Here is a 23,997-nt window from a genome sequence, read left to right on the forward strand (position 1 = left end):
ACCCTTCTATCGCCATAACAGAGATAGAATATTCATATTTGATCAACACACTGCATTAAACTTGTCTGCCTTCCCCTCTCCTCCGCCACCCCCCCTCCCCACGCAGTTTGAATTTTCTTTAGTCCGGTGTTCTTCGAACTTCCTTTGTGTACAGACGCATGCGCCTTCATGATCTGTTAAGGGGATACTCATCTCGTTTTGTTTTGTTTAGGCGAGGAAATTTGCACCACGTGCTTCTTTTTTTGTAACGTATTTATGTGTACTCTTTCAATAAACCTTCAGTTGCGAGTGTGCGCTTTGTGTCGTCTGTTCCTTCCTTTTGTCCTTGTTCCCATAGTGCGCCTATTTGCTTTAAGATATGAACCGTTACCAACTAGCCCAAATGGCTGTTTTGCTATTGCATACACGTCCTGACACATATTATGTAGCTCAATGTCTGCGGCATAAAGGCGACGCGCCGACTTTTAACTAAAAACACATGAAAATTTCCATAGAAGTGTAAATGGAAAAGTAAGCTAAAAACACACACAAAAACACTAAAGCATGCCACAGTCCTCAATCAATTTACACTGTCAGATGACCATTGACATGTGTACGTTAATTTTGCATTATCTGCATGTGTGCTAAGCTATGATATAAAGTCAGTAAGCATTAGTGCAGGCGCAAGACAGGAGAGGATTAGCAAGTAAGGGATGTCATGTAAGTATAAGCACCGCATACATTTTTACGCATGATTTATGCTCTTTCATATTATGATATTTTTTCTATGTGGCATAAAACGTGCAGGCAAAATCACCTACGCAAGATGGCAACAGCCATATGACTCCATATGGTGACAGTACACAATCATCAACAACTTTGAATCGGAAACTAACCCCATAATATATGGAGTACCGCAGGGGTCCAATCTTGACTCGGTAATGTTTTCGCTTTATATAAATGATATTTTTAATATTGAAGGACGTACACATGTAGTACTATATGCGGATGACACGAACATTTTTTTTCCTGGGATTCATTTAGATGACATTTTTATGGCGGCGAATACATGGTTCGAAAAACTTAGATTGTGGTTGGACGCTAACAAACTTCAACTTAATACAAAGAAAACCCAATACGTCTTATTCAAAGCTAAGGGAACGGCGTATCTACAAACCCCGCAGCTGACATTTCAGGGAACACTACTACAACAGACATCAACCATCAGATTCCTACGGGTTGTATTTCACGAGAACCTTTCGTGGACACCGCCCGTGGACTCACTAAGGAATAATGTCTCTAAAGCAATCGGGTTATTAAATAAATTAGGGCCCTTTCTACCACCTGACGCTAAACGACCGGTTTACTATGCCCTTATACATTCACGTCTCACATACGCCTCTCTGATGTGGTCTACAACCACTGAGACGAACTTAAGTTCACTTTTATCGTTGCAAAAGCGGGCAATACAAGCAGTTGGAAACATCCCATACGCTGTGAGTGCAACTCCTTATTTCAGCTGCTATAACATATTGCCGATAAAGCAGCTGCTTAAAGTAAAGTTGTCGCTGGAGATAATGCGCCAATATAAAAGTAGTAGAACGCTTTCGAGGGAAAATATCAGATCAAGTAAACCTCCTATAAAACTACGTAAAAACAAAATAGTCAAAACGCGACCACGAACAAAGTACGGTTTCCAAAAATTGGCAACATTATAACAGCCATGTTAAACAAATACCCAGGGATAATAAGCCTACTGCAAAATAGAATCTCCCAAACACAATTTAAAAAAGCAGTAAAAGAATTATTATTTCATGAGTTGTAGGTTTTTCTGCTAAGTTATGTATTTGATGTGTTGTTAAATCCTCTATAATGTATATCGTACAATATTTTTAAACAGATACTGCCACATGTGTACTTCTGTTTGTTGCTTGTCATTTTTCTGTTCTTTTTTCCTCGCAAAGCGAAAAGAGTAGCTTTCTTTATTGTTCTTGTATTGTACCATACATGTGTTTTTGCAGTTATCTAGATGTGAATGACAGATATCGCACTGCTGCAGCTGCCTGGGCCACGTAGCCTAATCAGGCACCTTTCGGGCCTTTTTCTGCGTCTCCTAATACAATTGTAAATTGTCTTGAATAAAGTCTGAATGAGTCTGAATGGAAAAGCAGAGAAAAGCAGCACCTTTTGCATGGCCTCAACGAAGGCTGGTCTGATGCTCTCCATGTATTTGCTGTGAAAGGCGACACCTGCGCTGTTCACCTCACGCACAATCACGCCTTCAGCTGTTAGCTCTTCGACCCACTTGGCTACTGCATCCACTGCCCCGGACACCGTGACAGAATCCTCTGCGTTGTGACAAGCGGGCTGCACGCCGTCTGGACACCGTTTTGTGGCCTCCTCCCACGTTAGACCTGGAAAACAGAGTAGCAAGATATGCGAGAGTATTTTTATGCACCAGCAATTCTTGGAAGCGTAGTAACACATGTTAAAGTGTTATGCAACAGAAGGTTGAACAGTCATTATTGTTTTTGCGCCTCCACGATGACTTAGACAGTTTAAATATTGATCTAACAGCCTCAAGTGCCACATCAGATGCTGACCCTGAAAATGGCGCGCGCGGTACAGAGAGCGCACCTGCGCTCTTTCGGGCGAGAAGTGAGAGCGGACATCAAGATGTGACGTGATCTTGTGACTTCATAGTGATGCATAACGACGTCATCGCGTGTTTTCACCGCAGACAGTGCGACACCTCGTGCGATGCAGAAAACTTGAGGGGAGGGGGATCAATACGATCAACTGAGAAGAAGAACAATAAGTTGCTATTGATGATTCAGTCATGGGCAAGGAGAACACTAAAATAACGGTTCAATGAAGGGACAATGAAGGTGAAAGGCTTTCGCAATATCTCTAAGGAAAGAGCTAAGGACTCCGGCTTGCTTTTATTAGGTCCTTAAGTATTACGAGCAAACAGATACGTAATGCGCAGAAATGCTGGTTTGTGTTAGCGAAGTAGTGTGCATTTAAAGACAATCCTCTCTAAGGCGCGAATGGGAGTACTTACTGTAAATCACTGCTGTTACAGTATTATTATACAGTCCCTAATAAGCATAATATGCGAACTTCAAAATTCCTGACAGATTCACATCAAAGAAGAAATACAGACCGACAGCCCGAAGCTTTCTCATTCGTACTAACGTGGGCAAGTCAAACTTGAACAAATTTGGGACAAACAATTACGCTGCATTTTCTTTTCACTCTAAGACATTGCTTGATGGATACAAGGCCTCTAATCGGGGTCTGTTTAATAACATAAAATTTATAGCTACGAGAATAGGTTATCGATTATGGTTACATTGAACCCGTCCATGATCTTTAAAAGGTCGCATGTCTAAAATTTGTTTTATTACGTCGCGGCGCAGTGCTTACAATAACAGTCACTTGTTTTGCTCCTAATAAGAAATGGCTACGCGTGCGTTATATATCGAAAAATAGTGGAGCTTTTTCGACATAAAGCGAAGAACCAGCGATTTCAAGTTTCTGTAAGCCTGTTATTTAGTTCTCTCTCCTCTACTCTGTGCAATATTATTTCGCATGTATAGTAACAAAGACTATTCTTATTGCATATCGAAAGGTCGTGTCAGTACAGAATGCAGCAAATTTTTTTAATGTTTCGCAGGAAGGGCTCCTTCCTTTTTTTTGCGTTGACGTTCGTTTTGTAGAAATCTGCGCATTTTCTAGCTTGCCTGTGCAAGAACGTGACTCTTAAAGTTTTGTTCTTTCTAGAGCCCAATTTGCTCATAAAGCATTGCACATAACATAAAGAAGAACCACTCAATGTGGTGTTGACATGGTTTTTTCCCACGTCAATCAAGAATTGTGATTCAGTAATTCACCTTTCATTTGACTTGTACAACGCAAGATAAAGTACGGACGACATAGAAGCACACATTAGAATTGCGCAGACGAAAGAGGACCTAGAGTGCCACACAGGTTCAGATTTGTACAATGCGACTTACACATTCTGTGACAGATACGGTTATCCTGTCGTAAGACATTCATTCGGCAGACTCAATGGTGCGTCAATAAACTTAGCTACCCAAGAAAGATCTTGTCTGACTGCCTGCCCCTTGGTGTGAATCCGACTGCTCAAATAGTTTTAAAGACATGATGGTACTGTCGCATTTATGGACAGCAAACATCAAGGATAGACGATTGAGCCTTTCATGTAGCCTACATGTAGCAATATATTGATATCATAAGAGTATGAGCGGTTGGCGTCATCGTTGGATCAATTATCCAATGGCGAGGCCGCGAAACTTGCTTGCGCCAATCAAGCAAACCTGGCCTTTAAGACTCTGCCTTATCAATTAATGGCACGTTTTCGACAGTGCCGACTTAAAAGAGGAAACATCAATGCGGCTGTTAACTAATTTTGGTTGGGAAGATTTGAAATTGAAAATAGGTTTTTCAGAACTTGGTGCATATATGTAACACGTGTTACATATGTAACTGTAACCCGTAGGCAGCTCACATTTGAAATTCAAACCATCACCATGCTTCTTGAAGCAAGATAACGCTTTACATTTAAGGGTGTCCAACTGTGAACAGCTGCCAAGAACCATATAATCGTCAACTAAACGGAACATTCTTTTTACGCTACCAGGTAACTTCCCTTCAATTTTCTGGTGCAACTTAGCTAAGAAATTGCAGCTTAAAACCGGAGCAACCTTCGACCCAGTGGAATCTCCTGACTTCTGAATGAACATTTGACCGCTAAAACCAACAAATGTGTTGCGAAAACGATTCGATAGGCATCCCGGAAACCTTTCTGAAGGCGACCTCATCATTGTCTTGAGTGACAGTTTCCTTAACGTACTGCATCAACTGGTCCTGTGGCAGCAAATAGTAGAGATCTTCTACGTCCACACGAAACCACACAATGCATTCGCACCAACTAGCTCGGCTTTCCTTACTACTGATGATAAATAGTTGAACAGGGAATGTCGCTCGAGCTAATGTTTCAGCAAAGGCTCTTGTCTGTGTGAGGGCCAACTGTCGTCCTTAGCACCGTGTGTATGTGCACATTGCTCACACTTCCGCAACCTTGAACGTGGAGGAGGAGAAGAGAAAGCAGGTGTGCAAAGGAGATCCAGCTACATTCCCTGTACAAGAAGTTTTCATTCATTGCAGGAAATAAAAGTCCCCATATGCATGTTTGTTTGACGGTTGCGTAACTTGCTATTTTGCCGACGGACCACAGATAATCTCGAAGAACACATATGTGTGCTTTTCAGGGTCAATATAAATCTGCAGGCGAAATCTCCCCTCGAAGTTGTCGTAGTGATGCCTAAGCTGTCGCGATTATGACCCGCTCTTTCGTTATTAAATGCGAAGCATTTCTTAGTGAACGAAAGTCATTTTGACCGTTTCTTTCTTTCTATCTGTCTATCTATCTATGTAGCCACCTACAACTGGGCGCTCTCGAGGTAGTCTCTTTAGCTTTGTGTATACCAAAATTGGCAAACGAGGATATGAGTGCATTACGAACGCGATACACAGTTGATGTCTTGAATAGGGTGACTCGCTTGTCGAGGACGTCATGAAACCCTTTCCACGAATCACGTGTGGCACATACTAGCATAACACGGCCCGTGGCATACGGGCGTGCACAACAAGTGGTTGACAGTCTATATCAATCAACCGTGGGTCTGCGAGAATACACTTTGGAAATCCCAACGCGATAGCGTTAAGGAGCCTGTGTAAGAGAAATTGCGATGCCGGCATTGGCGATGTTGTCAGTGAGCGAAAAATCTCGACAAGATAAATAAAAATTACAGTTTCAGCAGGAATCAAACCCAGGCATTCTGCGTGACAGTCAAATATTCTATCATAGAGCTACGCCAGTGCTTTAAAATGCTTAGGAAATAATATGGCTCATCCTTCCGTCATAGGAATAAATAGGTATAACAGGAAAGTGAAACGTGCCTTCTCAGACGTGAGCTTTTGTTGTGCATTGTTTCAGCACAAGGGCGAACGATTGAGTGCTATAGCAACAAATTGTAATGTCACGCGAAGAACGGCAAGCAGCTCGAAACTCGCAGCGCGCGGCTCGAGCAGAAAGAACGCAAGGAAAGAACACGCACAGCATGAGCGCGAACGAACAACTTTCACAGCTCGATAGTTAAAGCGCGCTGCTCACACACAAAGGAGGACGCACGAAATGAAAGCACAAGTATACACAGGATAAGCGCGAATTAACCGTCAAAGTTGTAACTCATTTGTGTGTGAGCAGCACGCGCATTTCACGAAAGCGGCCGCTACGGTGAGCGAAGTGACATTCGTGCTCTCTGCAACTTCAGCGCAAACTTGCGGTGAGAGCAGAAGACGTACAAACACTCCCCCCCCTCCTCCCATCATGAAATGGGCGAGCGCGCACGAGCGACAACGCCCTGTGGAGGCGCGCCCGTGGCGACGAGCTCTAAAGTGCGCCCTTCGAGCCATTCGCGCCATCTCGCTAGTGATAACGAAAACAATCTGAAATGCTATCGACCTCCGAGTAGCACCAACGCCAAATGGCGTATATAAATAGCTCGCCGTGAATATGCTGAAGAACGTGCCGTCTGTGGCCGAGTCGGTTCGCGCCGCGCGCTGCGGAGCGTGGGGTCTCAGGTTCGACTCCCGGCCCCGGAACTTGTTCTTCTAGTTCTTTTCTTTGCCATCGGTTAGTGTATATTTTATAACGTCAAATCCGTGACGAAAATACGTCAGTGAAGCCGTGGTGGACCCCGGCATAAAACACTTTCGTGTAAAAGGCCCTATGCAAGCGTCATGTCGCGGCAACGCTAATAGTGGTGGTAGTATTTACTATCGGCATTTATAACAATGTAATAAACACTGAATACGCAAGGTACAGTCAATATGCCGTAAGCGCTGCTCGTATACGCCGACTACCGCTACTTATGATATGCTTATCATCGCACCGTAGCGTGCACATCGTTACGGTACAACTGACATCTCTGCTGTAATTTGAGTGTCACCGTTACATCGGACAACCCATTACACGCCAGTGTGGTCAACATGCCTTGCACGGCCACGACAAGCGCATAACTACTAAATTTACAGAAAGAAGTCAATCCACCTCGTAACCATCCGGCATAGGCTGCTACTCGCTGACTGCTCCGCATGACATCAATGCTGTGTTGAGGCAAGTGCGCTCTTTTAAAGTGCTCTTGTTTCAGCATGCACCTTCTGCATGCGTTCCCTGAAGGGGGACTCTGGGTGGCTTACGCATATGCCGGCTGTGAGGGGGAAATGACGAGATTACAGAAATAAAGGGAGGTAGGGGAGAAGGGGAAAGAGAGTGGCTGTGGCGCGTGTTTCGGCGCTGTGTGGTGGCACTGCTGCAGCGCAGACCACTAAAGAAAATCGCAGATGGATATACGGCGCAGCGCGCTCGGGCTGGATGAGCAAGCAGACAGGCTTCGCCAGCAGTGAGCGCTACTACAACCGGCGAAAGCGGTACCGTGGAAAAGTGGAAGATGCGGAGATAGAGAGTGATTCATAGGAGGAGTGGCCTCTGCAGCCGCTCATGACTAGACTAACGAGAGGAGTGGCGTATACAGGCGAAACGGGAATACCGCTAAGCTCGTAATTCGTCTCCATACAAATGTTGCTGCGCCACGAATTTTTGTCCGATGTCATGTTGTATCACACGCTTGTGCATTGCGAAGCAGTAATATTTGGAAGTGCCAAAGACCATGAGAGCGCACGTTAGGAGCCTCAGTGAGCGTTCGTGGTGTGTGTTTCCCTACTTCGTCCTGCGTTGTTAATTGGCGCTGAAAGCTCTACAGTGAACTCTCACTTGTACGATCGTCGGTGTAATGAATATTTCAGAAGAACGAACTTTCAGAAATTCCCCGGCGGTTTTCCTATCAATGTTATGCAAGAATATTTCAGTTAAACGAACTTCTGAATAACGAATATTTCAGTTCAACGAGTTCATCTGCGAACCCGTGCTAATTTTTTATATAAATTCGCTGAAGCTTTAGGCTCGGCAGCGCTGGCGTAGCCGATGCGTACCACTCCGAAATCACCCATACATCGGCGGCGGTGCAACACCGCTTGTGCATGCAGCGCCGCCGAGGCAAAGCGGCCCCGCAGGAGGCAAAAACGAGCCACGTGCGCTTCAGTACCTGCGCACAGCTATCAAATTTGGAAATTGTTTTCAGTGTTCGTCCCGAACCGAAAGAAGAAGCGTGCGACGAAGAAGTTATAATGGCTGAGGCAGGTTCAAATCCTGTATCTATAGCCGAGGCTCTAGGTTATGTTAGAAAGTTGCGAGACTTCGCCATAGCAACAAGCAATGTACAGAAACGTAGACTCTCTAGAGAGCGTTGCCTCTTTTGGCGCTTCAATGGCTCCAGTCCAAACAAAAATTACAGGGTTTTTTTTCAAAATAAATGGCATTTCACACGTTTGACCCGATTTCTGCTGCGGCCAAAGCTGTTACATATTGTACTGAATATTCAATTGAGTGAACTTTCAGTTATGTGAACTATTTCATTGGGTCTCTTGAAGTTCATTCAAGTGAGAGTTCACTGTATATCAGTTTTATACCAGAGTACGACGGCCTCTAGCGCCCTCAGACGAGTACGACAGCAGGCTTGGTGATAGCTGGAAGCAGAAAACTGCGGTAGGAGCAGGCAATAACGCCTCATTTTGTCACTTTCACGTTGCTTCTAGCTAGGTGCGCGCCAGCCCTGCTTTGACCCAGCCTTGTGCGACTTAGTTCAATCTGCGCTAATTTTTTACAGCGAAAGCTGTTATGGGATCATTTCACCGGCCGTTTTTGGCGCCGTAGTTGTCCGCCGCCGCCGCCGCCGCCGGTGTCCGTAACCAGTATCGCTCGAAATAAGAAAAAAAAAAAACGGAATAAGAAAAAAATTCCAGGATGGAATGAGGTTCGAACCTGGGCCCTCTGCGTGTGAGCCCAGTATTCAACCTCTGAGCCATGCCGGTGCTTGAAACTGCTTTGCAAAAAGGTCCTATACAGGCTTCATGTCGGGAAGGAACCACATTAGCATATGCAATATAGCGTGGTAGAAGAGTAAAATAAGCACCAAGCGTCGCACAACGCGAATTCTGTATCCAGGCGTCACACAATGCGAATTGCGGAACGAGTAGGTTGTTGAATGCTTCCAACCCATTACAAAGGGCTCTGCCATAAATCTTCGTCGTCATCAAGCACAGCATCAACAAAGTGCGCATAATGCCTTACATGCGTTAAGCCCCAACCGCATGCACGCGATTTTCGGGCGACAGCGACGAGCGACAGCGACGAGCGACATGATTTGCTGTCGCGGAGGGCCATCCATCGCCGTCGCTTGTCGCGTCGCAGCTTTCTGGAAAACTAGAAAAAATCGCTTGTCGCCCGGAAGTGAGCGTGACGATTTCCGGCAACATGGCAGCATCACCGATCCTCGCTTCGGTTGCAATTTGCTCTTGATGCTTCCAATCGGCGCGTACTTCAATGATTGCAAGTTATAGCCTACCTTCTTTGCAACCCCATCTCACGTGGAGAGCGAGGCAGCGGCCGTATTTTGTCGTTAATTTTGATCGACGGCTCGTTTTGATGTTTCGGTGGTAGCTTGCTGCAATGATGGTAGCTTGCTGCAATGTCAGTTTAATGTGCGTCGTAGCGTCGTAGACGTCGTAGATGCGTAGTAGATAGATAGCGTGCGCTTCCGTGCGCCCACTCGAGGTCACAGCAGATACTACTGTCGCAGTTAAACAAAACATTGCAAAAAAAAAGAAAATCCCGTAATGCTGCCGTGACTTCATTATCTTACACAAGTCAATAATAAATTTGACATGCTGCCATTCATCTACTCTGTAATTATTTTTTTGCAATTTACCTGCGTGCACGCAATAGTTTTAAATCTAGCAACCATGACACTTTGTCGCGAACATGTGGGTGCTCCCGTCGCGACGCGACATCGCGACGCAGCCCGTTTGTCGCTGTCGCTCGTCGCCGTCGCTCGAAAATCGCGTGCATGCGGTTGGGGCCTTTAGGAGGTACCACGGCTCTCCGTAGAATGACGAAAAATGGCACAGTGCCTGCTGCCCTACTTCTAAAAAATTACAATGATTTATAGCGTACTGGGTTCCACGCATGTGCACTTGTATTGGTTGCCAAGGAAGCCCATAAGCGCATGATCCATTTCCTCGGGGTCTCAGTAAATTTCTTCGCCCCCCCCCCGTCTCTCCCCCACGTCAACGTATGTTATACAGCATGACGAGAGAGGGAAATAGCGACCGGGCGTCACCCAATGCAAATTGCATAATTGGTGGCTGTTTAAAGCTTCCAACCCATTACAAAGGGCTGAGCCATAATTCTTCATCGTCATCAGTCGTGGCGTCAACAAAGTGGACAAAACGCCTTACAGACGTGTAGCTGGTGCCTCGTTTCTTCGCGGAATGACGAATAATGGCTTAATAGGTGCTTCCCAACTTCACAAAAATTGTGATTTATGGCGTAGTGGGTACCTTTCTAGTGTACTTGTATTGTAACCCCAAGAGAGCTTACAAAGGGCGCTAGAAACGCCGCTCTTCCAGCTTTCGCTGTGACTGTGCTGCGGTGTCAGCGCAGGCCTGGCGTTTTTTCTACACATCATGTCGATGAATCTAGCCATTGTTGTGCCAGAGCACCTGACCGAACGGGGAAGCGAACAAACACCTGCACTTCGTTGGAAGTTCACGGCATCGCGGTCAGCGTTTGCCCTGCGACCAAGAAAAGGGCCAACGCCTGCTACGTGGAAGCAGGGATCAACCCCTGCATGCTTTGTCTGCAATCTCGGAAAACGGTGTTTTCGCCCAGCCGGCCCCGTCGACTGATGCCAGTCGTTCTTCCAAGCTGCCCAGCTACGGAAAGCAGCATTCCTGAGGATGATGGAAAGGCTGCTCGACACCAGGGACCAAAGAGCCTCCCTGTCCACACCTGGGACCAAAGAGCCACCCTGTCAACAATGGATTGGTCCCCTATTTAAGACTGGGCTGGTCCGTTGCTGAGAGAGACGCCCCAGCCGACTTGGTCGTGCTGGCAGGCTCTGTCCTGCTATAACCTGCTATAACCTGCTATAACCTGCTATACCTGCTATAAACGTTGTTACCCTTTTATAAACGTTTTGCCTCCTTGCTCTGCTCCTCAACGATAAGTCCGATCTTCGGCTACATCGGCACGCCAGCCTCCCAGCTTTCATCGTCGCGAAAACCCAATTCGTAACACCATATACCGCTTGTTGCGAAACAAGGAGTCGTGCTGACATAACGCGCGAATGGCGCGCAAGGCACATGGCGCGCTAGTCAAAGAAAGCTTCGCGTTGCTACAGTTGTTCACGTCATTTTCCCAATACGTCATAAAATTCTGCTTGATGCAAACCTAATAATAGCAACTGCTGGAGCATTACGAGACAAAACCACGGCAGTACTTGAGGCACGCCGTAGTAGGGGACTCGGGATCAGTTTATAGCGCCTGGGTTCTTTAACGTGCACAATTTGCATTTCGCCTCCATCGAAACGCGGCTTCCATGGCCAGGCATCAAAACAGCTTTCTAAAGCATGGCAGAGCGATTGATGAAATCCACAAAACAATATGTTGGGTGAGTTGCTTTCTAGCTTCTATATTTACAGCTCCAGGCGACACCACGCAGAAGAAGGCACAAAAGACACACGGAGCGCTGAGTGGCAACTGACATTTTATTCAAACCAGCATGCCATTGATATCCACTGGTGGCCAGAAAAAACGTACGAGAAACAAGCATGGCAAGAACATTACAACCGTCAGAAAAATAACATGCGTCAAATTTCACAAGCATGGTACACGATTTCTGTTCTCGAGACGTCCGCGAGTCAGTCACACGAAGAAAGAGAAAAGAAGTTGTTGCTGTGCCCTAACATCATTAGATAAAAAAATCCGTAAACAGGGGGTGGGTGCTCGAGCCGACGTTTCGACAAGTGGATTTGCCTTCTTCAAGGCTGGAACTTATTTCCTTAGCTATCGTGTGTATATGCTTCGGGCCCTCTCCAGAGGGCACGAAGCATATACACGAAGCATATACGAAGCATATGTTTACGGATTTTTTCATCGCAAGGTTCCATCTTCCACTTCCTGCCATTTCTTTTGGAATACCTTCATTAGGGTTTCATAAAACCTCAAGAGAATTTGAAAACGTGTGGTTGTGGAAGTCGTCTTTTCGGCGCCATAAAAATTGGCTAGCAGGTGCAAAAATGTTTTTTGTAGGAATAGCAAATCACTAGGATGTTTAGTTTGGCACGTCAAGCAGTTTGTCGAATGTGAAGGTGTGATTTATTCCCTGCCGTTCTCGTGTGGAAAACAGTACATGGAACAAGCCGGACAATGTTTCAACCAAATATTATAACAGCACCATGACAATGTCGCACGCGCAGCCACTTCTGGCCATGTGGCCAATTATTGCAGAGATTGCCGATCAGGAGAAAATGACAGTGAAGCTTGTGAACGAATGTACACAGATTACAATGTCACAGGTAAATACCGTGATGCCCTTACAAGAGAAATACGGGAGGCACATATGATTCCAAGGCATGCTTAAAGCCCACCCTTGGTAGCACTGTCCCAAAAAGAAGTCAAGTACCTTGATTCTGGAATGTCATGTATTTTCTGTCTGCCGGCACTAATGTTCTGTCCGCGCATGTTTCTTGTACGTTTATTCTGGTCACCAGTGGGTATAAATGGCTTGCTGGTTTCAATAAAATTTCACTTGTCAGTCAGCGCTTCAAGTCTATTGTGTACCTTCTTATCTGTGGTGTCGTCTGGGGCTGTCAGTATAAATGATAAAATCTTTCCTTATTCCCTGTTGACCGCAAAGGCTTTAGCTGTTGCAGCACACAGGAGCGTCAGTGCCGCAGTTACGCGCGTCCCCCATGTCTGGTGCCGCCTCCGTCGATGCATGTCCATCAGGCCAACACGATTCCCCCTTTAAGCCTTCAGCTCCAACTAGTCCTAGTGAAATAAATTAGCAGAAAAGAAGCCTGCGTAAATATGTTTCATTGCTCCGATGTTCCTGAATGTGTCACTCATCTTATATACCTTGACAACCACGCCCTGTTGCGCGTTCTTCTGCATTGCTAGCGAGAAAGCTAAGATGTCGCCCAGCTAAAGATAGCCAGCGTCATAATTAGTTGGTGGGAACAGTAGTCCCCAGACCAAACTGAAGTTGGCCTTAACATGTTATACAGTTAACATTTGCAGGAGGATAATGCCAAACATTACGACTTCAAGGTATTCTTCATTTATGAGTCTTTATAGCGTTCTAAAAGAGAGTGCTATTTTATTAGTGGTGCGTATTTAGGAGCTTATTGTTCAAGGGCGACTTCAGTCGAATAAACGTAGCAGGCGCAACAGCAGCAAGACAGCCCGCAGCATTACATTACCAAGATCTCTTGACATGATCAACGAGAATTTCTGTTTGCGTGATAGGGTTAATAGGAGATATCTTATTGTGTTCCAGTAGTGGTTGCACAGGATCAATAAATACGATTGTGTCTATGGTGCACAGGATCAATAAATACGATTGTATCTACGATATATCATGATTGAACGAGACCATGCATAAAATGGAAAACAAAAGAAAGTAAGTGCGTTGCCACAGGCATGGAAAAACAGCGGAAATGGCGGCGTCCATAGTCGAAAAGGAGGCTTTCATGTATTGCAAAACATCATGTTAGTCCTGCACATGTAGATCAGTGTTGACGCGCTTACCGACGGCGGCCATGGCTCCTGGAGGCAGGTTGCCCGTGTCCACGCAGCGTCCTCGCCAGTAGGCGCACAATACAGTCTGTTGGGCTGTGAGACATTCGTCGGCATAGGCACAGCCGACCTCTCCCAAAGAGTGACCAACCATTCCGTCAGGCCTGATTCCCATAGCACGGAGTACATCCACCAGTGCGACCTATTAGCGAAACCAGAATGCAGTCCGTAAATGACTGCTAGTTTTGTCCAGCAACGATGTTACATTCAACAAATTCCCATAGTGTCAATCGTTGCGCATAACAAAATATGACTGATTAATAAGACATTGTCTTTTTGCGTGGTAGACAGGTGATGCCTCCATGCAGCGAATCTCCAAGCTGTGAACGTAGTATTAATAGCCACGCTGTTTACGGCGGAGGTCGGGCCGTTACGTGTTCGCAGAAACACCTCGCCGATTGATGAGGTCACCATGCGTCGCCTGGCAACGTGTCGGAGGAAGGAAAGGAGGAGAAGAAATATAATGAAATACGATTTCTTGGTGAGGCGGGATTTGAGCCTGGGCACACACGGTCCGAAGGTGAGCGTCGTTACCACTCTGCTATCCAGGCACGCTAGCAGAACAAGCATTTATGGGAACCTCATGATTGCGTTGCTATGGGCGAGGGAACGAGAAAAAGATAGAGGGAAATATAAAAAGAGAGATAAAAAGAAATAGACCGAGGCAGAAAGGAAGAAGAGAGACAAAAGTAAGCATAGCATAGCCATGCATAGTAAGTATAGCAAGCAGGTGGGAAAGGAGAAAGGGAGAGGGTAAAACATAGGTTACCCATGAATGAAAGAAGGGGAATTTTAAGGGCTCGTTTTTCTTTGCTAGACACAATATTAATGAGAACTAACAAACAAGAAAGCCAAGGAAAGTATAGGGAATGTTATTCGCAGTAATTACTATATAAATGTGAATAAAATGAAGTAGACGAAAAGATAACTTGCCGCCCTGCCAGTCCCTGCCGGTAGCAAGTTAATTTCGTCAAATAAAGTTTTGTTCTTCTTCTTCTTCAAGGTGAAAAGGTTGTCACATAACCGTTTCATAGCGTAAGCAGTGTTTATTTGGCGCCGCTGTCTATAGGTATTAGGACGATTGTAAGATAAAGACACGATTGCCGTACTTTTCAACAGGAGGATGATTCGCACCATAGAATAGATGCAGCGTTTCAGTTTTAGGAACCTTAATTTGGTGGCACAATTTCCATCTCCCCTTCACTGAGCCCTGAACAGAGATGTACGTATGTTCTTTTTTATATGATTGCTAATTTAATGCCGAACAGCAGCTTCTCTATCTAGACGCTTCGGACGTCGTTTGCTTTTCCATTGAAGCAGCCTGCCCTGCGTTGCGATTAGGCACCACGCAGTGGCACTCGCTGCAAACACGAAGCTGACGGGCGACTACACCATGACCAGATCGTCTGGGAGCACGCAAGTCTACTGCGCGCTACAAACTATATTTTTCGTGGCACTGTTACGGCGCTGTTGCTGCGCAGCAACGCTGCCCCGTCGCCATTGCGGTGTTGCAAGCGTCATTCGTGAGACCCTTCAGCGATCGTGCATGGAAAGCTGGAAACGAGAAAAGAACAGGGCAGCCCTTTCTTCCGGTTCAAGTTTCAAGCCTTTAACTAAAGAAGCCGTTCGTCGTTACATCATCTGTTCATACAGAGAGTTTCTAGCAGCAATTTTAAAACGAAGCATTTCTTAGCGAATCCAATCCTCTTTTAGTATCTATCTATCTATCTATCTATCTATCTATCTATCTATCTATCTATCTATCTATCTATCTATCTATCTATCTATCTATCTATCTATCTATCTATCTATCTATCTATCTATCTATCTATCTATCTATCTATCTATCTCTGTCTGTCTGTCTGTCTGTCTGTAGCCGCGTACGACTCTGCGTATTCGTGGACGTTTTTGTTAATTGGATCTATTCGAAAATTATTGTGGCATGAAATGAGTATATGAAAAAAAATGAAGCACGGGTTGCAAAATGAAAATAATGTAATGCCTAATTATTAAGCCCGTAATGATAGACATGATACGGACTTGGTTCTCCGGCGCTCGTTTCATTAAATTTATACGGAAACTGGTATGGCATTACATGAGCGTATGACGAACCTAAATGACATGTCGCAACATGAAAATATTATCATGGAAGATATGCACGTAATGATTTATATGACACGATGGTAGTGCTCTCCACTTCTTTTCATTAACTTGATATATAGTAAAATTAACATGCCATGAGCGTGACAAATATAACTGACAGGTTATGCATGGTAAAATCCAGAATATACGTTTCGTTAGCATGGTACATTACAGAACGCGCAAGCATGCATGCATGACAAACATGCTGTAGTGTACGACACGTCTTGACATAAATCCCTCGATATATCTCAAAGCCAAACGATACGGTTTATGCATCTCTCGCTGACTGTTTCCATTACATCGACTCCCATAATGCGTGGGATCTCCCGGGTGTATTTCTAGGTAGCGTGGTACACCGCATTTTTTAAAAATATTGTTGATTAGTCCTGGAAATGTATAATTTGTTTGATGTAAGCGCTGCAGGAATTTGGGCAATTGTTATCATAACGCTCATATTAGCAGAATGAGCCTCCGAAATTAACTTACCTGAACTGCGGCAATGCATCCGTATAGCGGACCTACGCCTCCATCATCATTCGTGGAAATAAGCGCATCTATAAGGTCCATGCCGACTTCCTTGAGAATTTCGTGTGACCGCTGGATTGAGCGCGCGAACACGTGAAACTGCATCATCTGCTGGGCCATGCCTTTCCACTGACATCCCACTCCAGTAAAAATAAACCACACTGGCCGCTTCCTCGACCGAGTTTCCGTCATGTCTTTAATAACTTCTTTGCCGCAGCCGTCGACGGGAACCAGCATGTAGCCTCGATAGGGAAACTGCGCTGCACTTCGCTGTCCGACCATGTTGAGAAGAGCGTATCCGGAATCTGGGTAGGGTGCCTCCTTCTCGATACAATGGATTGTTTGCTGTAACATAAACAAATGTCACGTGTTCATAGACAGTAAAAGACTTATCATGCTTATTATAATAGGGAGTTTTCGAATAGGGGCCCAATCGTTTTGGGACTCCGAAGCAAATAGCGTCGAGGCCACTGCGCATGCGCGAGACCGAAACAGCGTTTGGGTTTTTTTGTTGGGGATGCTGTTTCTTGAATTTAGCGGGAGCCCCCAAAGCCTGCCTGAAATACATCGCGTCAAATAAACATGACGGCACCCAGTGAAGCGACGGCTCTTGGCCCAGACTAGAGTGACGTAGAATAAGGGGAGTGTTCAAAGCGCCGCAGACTTTATTCGAAAACTCTTAACTCCTGCTGGACCCAAAGCGAGCACACGCAAAGGGCTTTGGGGCCCCTATTCGAAAACTCTCTAATAACGTCATTTCTACAGGTCGAATTCAGAAAGGGCATTGCCGTGCTTTGGCTAACCATTACAATGGTGTATTTAAATGGTGTATTATTATAAAAGTGTGGCGTAAAGGAAAGAAAAGAAAACTACAGGAATAACAGCTATTGCTCGAAAATGCTGTTGTATGCTATTGTTTTCGATGCGCTGTTTATGACGAGCCATTTGGCACAGCTGCGAAAGCGCTCACACAATTTCTCATGGCGTATATGAAATATTATGCCAGAAACAAAACAAAGAAAGACTGGGCCGCTGTTAGTGCAGTCTTGCAGCACTAGTGCAAGCTGCCCCCGTTTTTGTTTAAGCTTCAGTGTAGGGAAGTAAATCGGACGCTCGTATGGTTGGCTATCTCAGTTTATCCTTATTGGTTTTTTTTGTTTCAACGCGATAGAATTAAAGCGCCTCTTTGGCAGAAATTCCGTTGTCGTCGTCGGTGTCGGCGTCGTTCGTTGTGAGCGAAAAGTCACCTTGTCCGTTGCCAAGAAATCGAGAAAGATGCAAATTATATAAATGATAAAATTGTTCAGGTTCGAGTGAGAATCGAACCTATGCCGCCTGCGCGGCAAGCGGGTGTTCTACCGCAGTGGCGCGCTCATTCTTGAAGCTGCTTATTTCTAGAAACTGCTTCGAAAAACATGGCTGATCCCTCTGTCATAGGAAACGGTATAATATGAAAGTGAAACGTGTCGTCACAGAAGTAGTTGATTGTTTATAGTGCATTGGTATATGAGAGCTCGTACAATGTCTACTGTTGTATGGCAGATATAGCACCGCTTTATGTGGACTAGGGAGCCTACGTGACTGCCCGTTCATGTAGGCTCCCTAATGTGGTCGCACTCATGTTGACGTCTAGCGACGCATCTCCGTACCGACCACTAACGTCCATGAGCAGGATTTAACCTTCGGGGTAGCTGAAGTTCTTAACATATACGTGGACACCGCGTATGGTGAATCCCGCGGGAATACGGCATTAACAAGCGCATAATAAACACTGATGCTCTATATGCACTCCTTCAAGGCGTCGTGAAACGCGAAGGTAAACGCCACGCGCGTCATGTCTTCCCTCTAGCCTGGCCGTTACTTCTCACAGGTCGAGCGGGGAAAGCGGTGTGACAGGCCAATGCCTCCGTGACTAGATGCCCGCCGCGTCGCTCTCTTTCCCATTGCGGCGGCGGTTCCCTTAGTTCACCACAAAATCCGTGAGGCAGCGCTCATAGCCTGACCGACTTCCGGCGGCAGCGGAAATACGCTTACACCTTCTAGACTGTAACAGGCGTGATGGCAATCTCGGAGGCAGCAGCACGTGACCTTTGTTAGTAGGTAAGTAAAAGTAAGTAAGTAAGTAAGGTGTTCCTGTACCCTTTTAACACAGGACAGGCGTTTTAAGTGCCGCAGGAAGAAAAACCCGTTGCATCCGTTGCAGGCGTGCGCTATAGGGGGCGCTCGTGGCCTGACCGCGGCGAAAAAAAGAGGGAGAGGGTACGGAACCGGGTTACCGGACCACGCGGCGGGCATCTAGTCAAGGAGGCATTGTACAGGCAGACGAGCGTCGGAGAGCTATTTTTCGATATATATGGATGCTATGAGTGGGGCATGGGCTGAAGCCACCAACCACCTCGCGGTGTGTTAAAGCGTTGGCGAAAATACACTTCTATTGGAAACGCGCAGAATGGGACGGTTGTAGCAACGGCGCGTTTTTTTTCTTCGAGCCTGATGGCACACATGTCAACGCCCAGTTATAAAGGAAACGCTCATAGCATACACCCATCCAATAGCGCTGTGAAAGGAAAGTGTGAAAGGTAAAGGGCGCGTTTATGTAGCCTCCGTCTTGTGTTTGGCGGTAGCTCAGTGGGCTAACCGCCCGCCAGTCATCGTAGCGGACCGAGAGGTCACGGGTTCGAATACTTTGAACGGACGTTGTTACTTTTTTAACGCGATAGCGTTAGAGAGCTCGTTTTGCAGAAATTCCGCTGTCGGCGTCGGTGATGGCGTCGCTTGTGAGCGAAAAATGATCCGTGACTGAAAAATCGAGAAAGATCCAAATAAAATGTAAAAATCTTGGGTCCCATTGAGGATCAAAGCCGGGCCGTTTGCGTGGCAAGCAGGTGTCCTACCACAAATCCACGACGTTACTTGCAACTGCTAAGGAAACAAACGCTACATAAATGCTATGTAGTGGAAGGAGTCTCCTTAAAGCATTTTTTTCGGCTGGTGTTACGACAAAATTGAGCCCATTCGGCGATTCATAGGCGCAATGGCGAGGCCATCACACTACGTTTTTTGCGCGACGCCATGCTTCGAAAAAAACCGGGATAGTGCACCCATCGGCGCTAAAAACACACACGAACTTTCAAACAGCTCCAAAAATTAACAACAATGTCCATCTAGCGGGAAACATATCAATCAAACAGCAAACATTAGATAATCAGTACATAATGTGCTGTCATCTGTAAGGCATAGTGAGAAACATGTCTCGACTACCGTGGCCTGCGAGATTGGCCGACGACGGGCCGTTCAACGGTGCGCCGCTGGCTAATCTCGGAGGCCATGCGACTACAGCAGAGCTTATATGGTTCCGCCGTTCTAGCACAGGGAAGTTCTTTAGATCGAAAACCTGTAGCATTGCTATCGATACATAGCGCGCGCGCGTGCGTGTGTCTGTGTGCATGTAACACACATTAATAGGTATGCACTTAGTGGTTGAAGTGCGCACTAGGGGCCGTATTTCGCTATCGCGTTCAACTCTTAAAGGCGAAGCTTAAAGGTCCCCAATTTATTTTCCTTTGTCATCCCCCTCCTGCGTAGCCTTCAGCGCGCTCGCTTGTACGAAAAGAGCCGCTTAATAAAGTGTGCGGCAAATCCCTGTAACCCCGCTCGTACTTAACGAATTCTAAGAACTTTTCGGGCTGTCGATTCATGAGGCAATACATTCTTTTACTGAAGCCATTAGACGATTACTTGGGAAAGTGTTGTAGCGCGCCTCTAAAGCTTTCCGAATCCCCATATGTCAGAAACTCATGTGGGTGAAAGACTCGGAGTAGCCCTCATACCATCACGAATGTGTTATTTTCTTTGCCATCTAACGACGTTCAATTTCTCACGCATTTCCGTCACGGAAATGCGTCATGAAATTCTTAGCGGACCCCGGTATTAAACACATTCGTGTTAAAAAAACGCTACATGAATGTTATGTAGTAGAAGAAGTCTCCTTAACGGATGTAATATTGCGTGGCAGAAGCGTAGAATCACGCCAGGCGTCAAAACATGTGAATTGCGGAACAAATGGGTATTTAAAGGCCCACGCATTACAGAGCGCGCTGAGATATATTAAATCATCACCAGCAGCAAAAGCGTCAACAAAGTGAGCAGCTCCGCAGGATCGCGTGTTGCCTTACGGACACGTTGTGGACCCTTCGCTGATTCACAAAATAAATATTTAGGGCGTAGCGGGCACTTGACAACTTTACTTGCAGTAGGAATTCTAGTACACTTATGTTTTTATTATTTGTGACATAGACTTGCCCTTAAAGGTGTACTGACACGAATTTTAAAATTTTCGGATTGTTGCTCTAAATAAAATACTGGTGTCGAGAAACCTAAAGCGAGTATTGTGGTGCCTGGGAATGCATCGTATATATTCTAATCACCGCTACCCTAAAAATATACTTTCGGTTTCGATAGCGAGGGGACAGCGTCTCAGTGACGTTTCAAGGCAGTGTGACGTCATGGAGATACAGAAACTCGCGACGTACTAGCGGCAAATCCGTCATCTTCTCGTGGTGCACATAACAACGATAAGTGAACTGTCGTCCAGTGACCGTGACAGGGAGTTCTACGATTTAGGCTGCATGCAGGACGCAGAACTCGCTAACTCGGGAGGAACTGTCTTGACTCGTCGGGATAATGTCCATTGCAGTGGGGCTGGCTTGCAGATGCGGCAGCGACGAAAACTTCAAAGTCAAGTTAAAATATTGTACACGTGTTCTCCGACTCCGGTGTGTGGACAGCGGTTGACGCTGCATACCGAGGAAACCAAAATTTTCCATTTTGCGGTGCCTCAAAGTCGTGTCAGTACTCCTTTAAGACATAATATTTGTTGTGTATATTTGTATCAAATGTGCGCCGTTAGGCCGGTGTTGTGTTATGAAGTGAACAAGTGTCTTGTGGAATCTGTTGTCATGTATCCATCGGTCATAACTGTTTGTGTCACTGTAGCGAAGGCCAGCTTGCACGAGATGACGGGAGCGTTCAGACTGTAACCCTTGGCATATCCATGTAAGGTAGTAGGCATCTGCTTGCATCACCTGAACAGAACAGTACGGGCATGTAGCACCCACTGATTCACCCCTGCACGAAGCCTCCTAAGCACGGCTTCCTCCGCTTTAGTAAGGTGAAGGGGGAGAGAGCAGGCACACGGTGGGATAAGAGCACGTGTATCCTGCCGGAGAACATATTTAAGGGCATGGAGAGTATTTTGGGGTTGAGGTGGAAGGAGAATAGATGGAAAGTCTGTATTAGGAGGGAAGTGTGCTTGTTTGTCAGCAGCAATATTCTGAGGGTTCGCAGCATGGCGCTTCGATGATACAGCGTTCGTCTGTAATACCTGATGTATCGTTGCGCCGCAACTTTGTTGTCTTATTAAATGTGATGGTGGTGAATTCCCAGGAGGCATTGTATGGGACTGGTTGTCAATGCGAGACCCGCGTTGAAAGTGAGCATGCAACGCAGCAATAACCGGAACAAGTTGCTTTTTATTTACGCTCTTTTTCCCTTTGCGAAATTAGCTCAGCATGATTGGGTTAAGCTGGGCGTGCTCCTGAAGGGTCGGTATCGGGGTGATTGAAGCGGCCAATGTAACGCGCACAGTCGTTCGTTGCCTTACGGCACGGTTGAGGCATGCACCAATAACCGAAGCCAGTCTAGCAATTGGGAAAGCGATGCGCACAGGGACCGATTAAGCTATGGCGTTCTGCTCTTGAAGGTGAAGCTTATGCGTCCTCCAAGTTTGTTTTTCTTTCTATAAAATCGAATTCCGTACCGCTGCACATCAGTACAATTGACGTTATCACTTTCCGATTTCGCGTTATTTTTTTAATCATGCAAAGATTTTATGGTTCACGTGTATTGTGAGCTGCAAAACAGGAATTACAGGCGAGTAATGGGAGCAACGCCAATGGGACAGAATTGCGCTTTCGAAACTGCTTAAATAAGATATTGCTGCACATTCCCCGTGCTATACTTACTTGAAGTGAGTCTTTGTTTCTTCCAACCAGAAGAACAAGTCTCGGCAGCTCTGCCTATCCCGCACAATGTCATTCACGTGAGGTCCCGGTACTTGTTCCAGAATTGGCGTGTGCATTGGTGCCTCCGAAACCAAAAGAGTTGACACCAACTGGGCCACCAGGGAAGGGTGTGGCCTTGCCCACAATTTCAATGGTACCATCGTGCAAGGATGGAATGTCGGGGTTGGGCTGGTTAAAATGCAGGTTTCCAGCAATGATTCCAGTTTCCATAGCCAAAATTACTTTGGCCAGCGAAGAAAAACCTGCAAGACAAGAGTATGAGGACGTGCGTATGAGCGAAACAATATTAAAAAATACAAGTATTGCGCCGTATTATTTGTATTATTTATAAACCACGTGCAAGCATTACGCGGGCTGCCGCCAAACAGGAATATAGAAGACACTTAAATGGTCAGTGATGACCGACGAGCGAGACGGAACAGTGCACTGCGGTGTCCTCAGCGATCTTGACGTCACAGGCATGCATACGGCTCAGTGGTGTTACTGAATTTAAGCGCAATAAAATTTACACTGTTCTCGCGATTAACGAAGCACCCGGAGGCGTCATTTCTGGGCATACATAAGCGCGCTACGCCATCCCGCCCGAGCGCTTCCACAATTTGTCCACGGATGGTTTCGCCAACCGCCCAGTCGCATAACTTATGAGGCCGAATTGGCGTCTTCGTTTTTTTTCCTGGACACGTAATATACTGCTGGAGTTAACCTTACGGAAGCATACAACTTTTGATCAAGGCAATTCCAAGCTTGACCTAGCTCAATGTATGGTCAGCCCGGCAATCCTGGCCTGATCGTGTCGGTGAGTCATCTCCGGGCAAATGAGAAAACTACGCTTGCAAAAGCACTAGGTGCCTATTACGTGAGCTTGCTGCCTAGCTGATGAAAACATAGCGAATAGGAAGGTAAGAGATTTCTAGCTGTTTTTGACGCGGAATTGTAAATGTTTTGTTGCTTGCGGTGCAACAGCATCGGGCTCCCACCTTCACAGGAGGCTCCGCAACAGGTCAGCAGCATTTCCATATTATATTCAAGAAGTGTTTCACGGCCCCCAGCCTAGCCACTTTAATATTCTACTCACTTAGGGTAGCAATAAAACGCATGTTCCGCGCGTATCCAAGGGTAACCGCAAAGGAGAGCAATCGTCGAGCGGAAAACGAAACTTCTGTAGCAATGGTGTAGCTTTAAATGTTGCACTAAATGCAGCTCCCCTACTGTGAAACCTGAGGACGGCGTCGCACGGGCACCAGCGATACCCATTCGTACAGTTCCCACTGCTCCGTTTAAAGGGGAACTTCGGTGCAATTTCGACCATATTGGAATAATGCCGTAATAAAATAGTATTAACAGCCATGTAACAGCAAGGGTGTTCATTTTGCTGAGAGACTAGTCAATAATTTTAGTAAGCATATACGATTAGTCGAA

The 23,997-nt window shown here is 46.0% G+C and overlaps 1 protein-coding gene across 1 annotated transcript in view; it reads right to left on the reverse strand.

Moving 5' to 3' along the window:
- The window catches only part of LOC119391857 (fatty acid synthase-like), an 88,351-nt gene that overhangs the window by 47,160 nt on the left and 17,194 nt on the right, over positions 1–23,997 (reverse strand). Inside the window, exons 3-6 of the mRNA XM_049415424.1 lie at positions 22,669–22,820; positions 16,457–16,840; positions 13,781–13,970; positions 2,164–2,393 (exon numbers count right to left, since the gene is read on the reverse strand). Of these exons, the coding sequence (XP_049271381.1) occupies positions 2,164–2,393; positions 13,781–13,970; positions 16,457–16,840; positions 22,669–22,820 (956 nt within the window). The remainder of the gene's footprint in view (positions 1–2,163; positions 2,394–13,780; positions 13,971–16,456; positions 16,841–22,668; positions 22,821–23,997) is intronic.

The sequence above is a fragment of the Rhipicephalus sanguineus genome, chromosome 4, assembly GCF_013339695.2.
Source record: "Rhipicephalus sanguineus isolate Rsan-2018 chromosome 4, BIME_Rsan_1.4, whole genome shotgun sequence".
Lineage (NCBI taxonomy): Eukaryota > Metazoa > Arthropoda > Arachnida > Ixodida > Ixodidae > Rhipicephalus > Rhipicephalus sanguineus.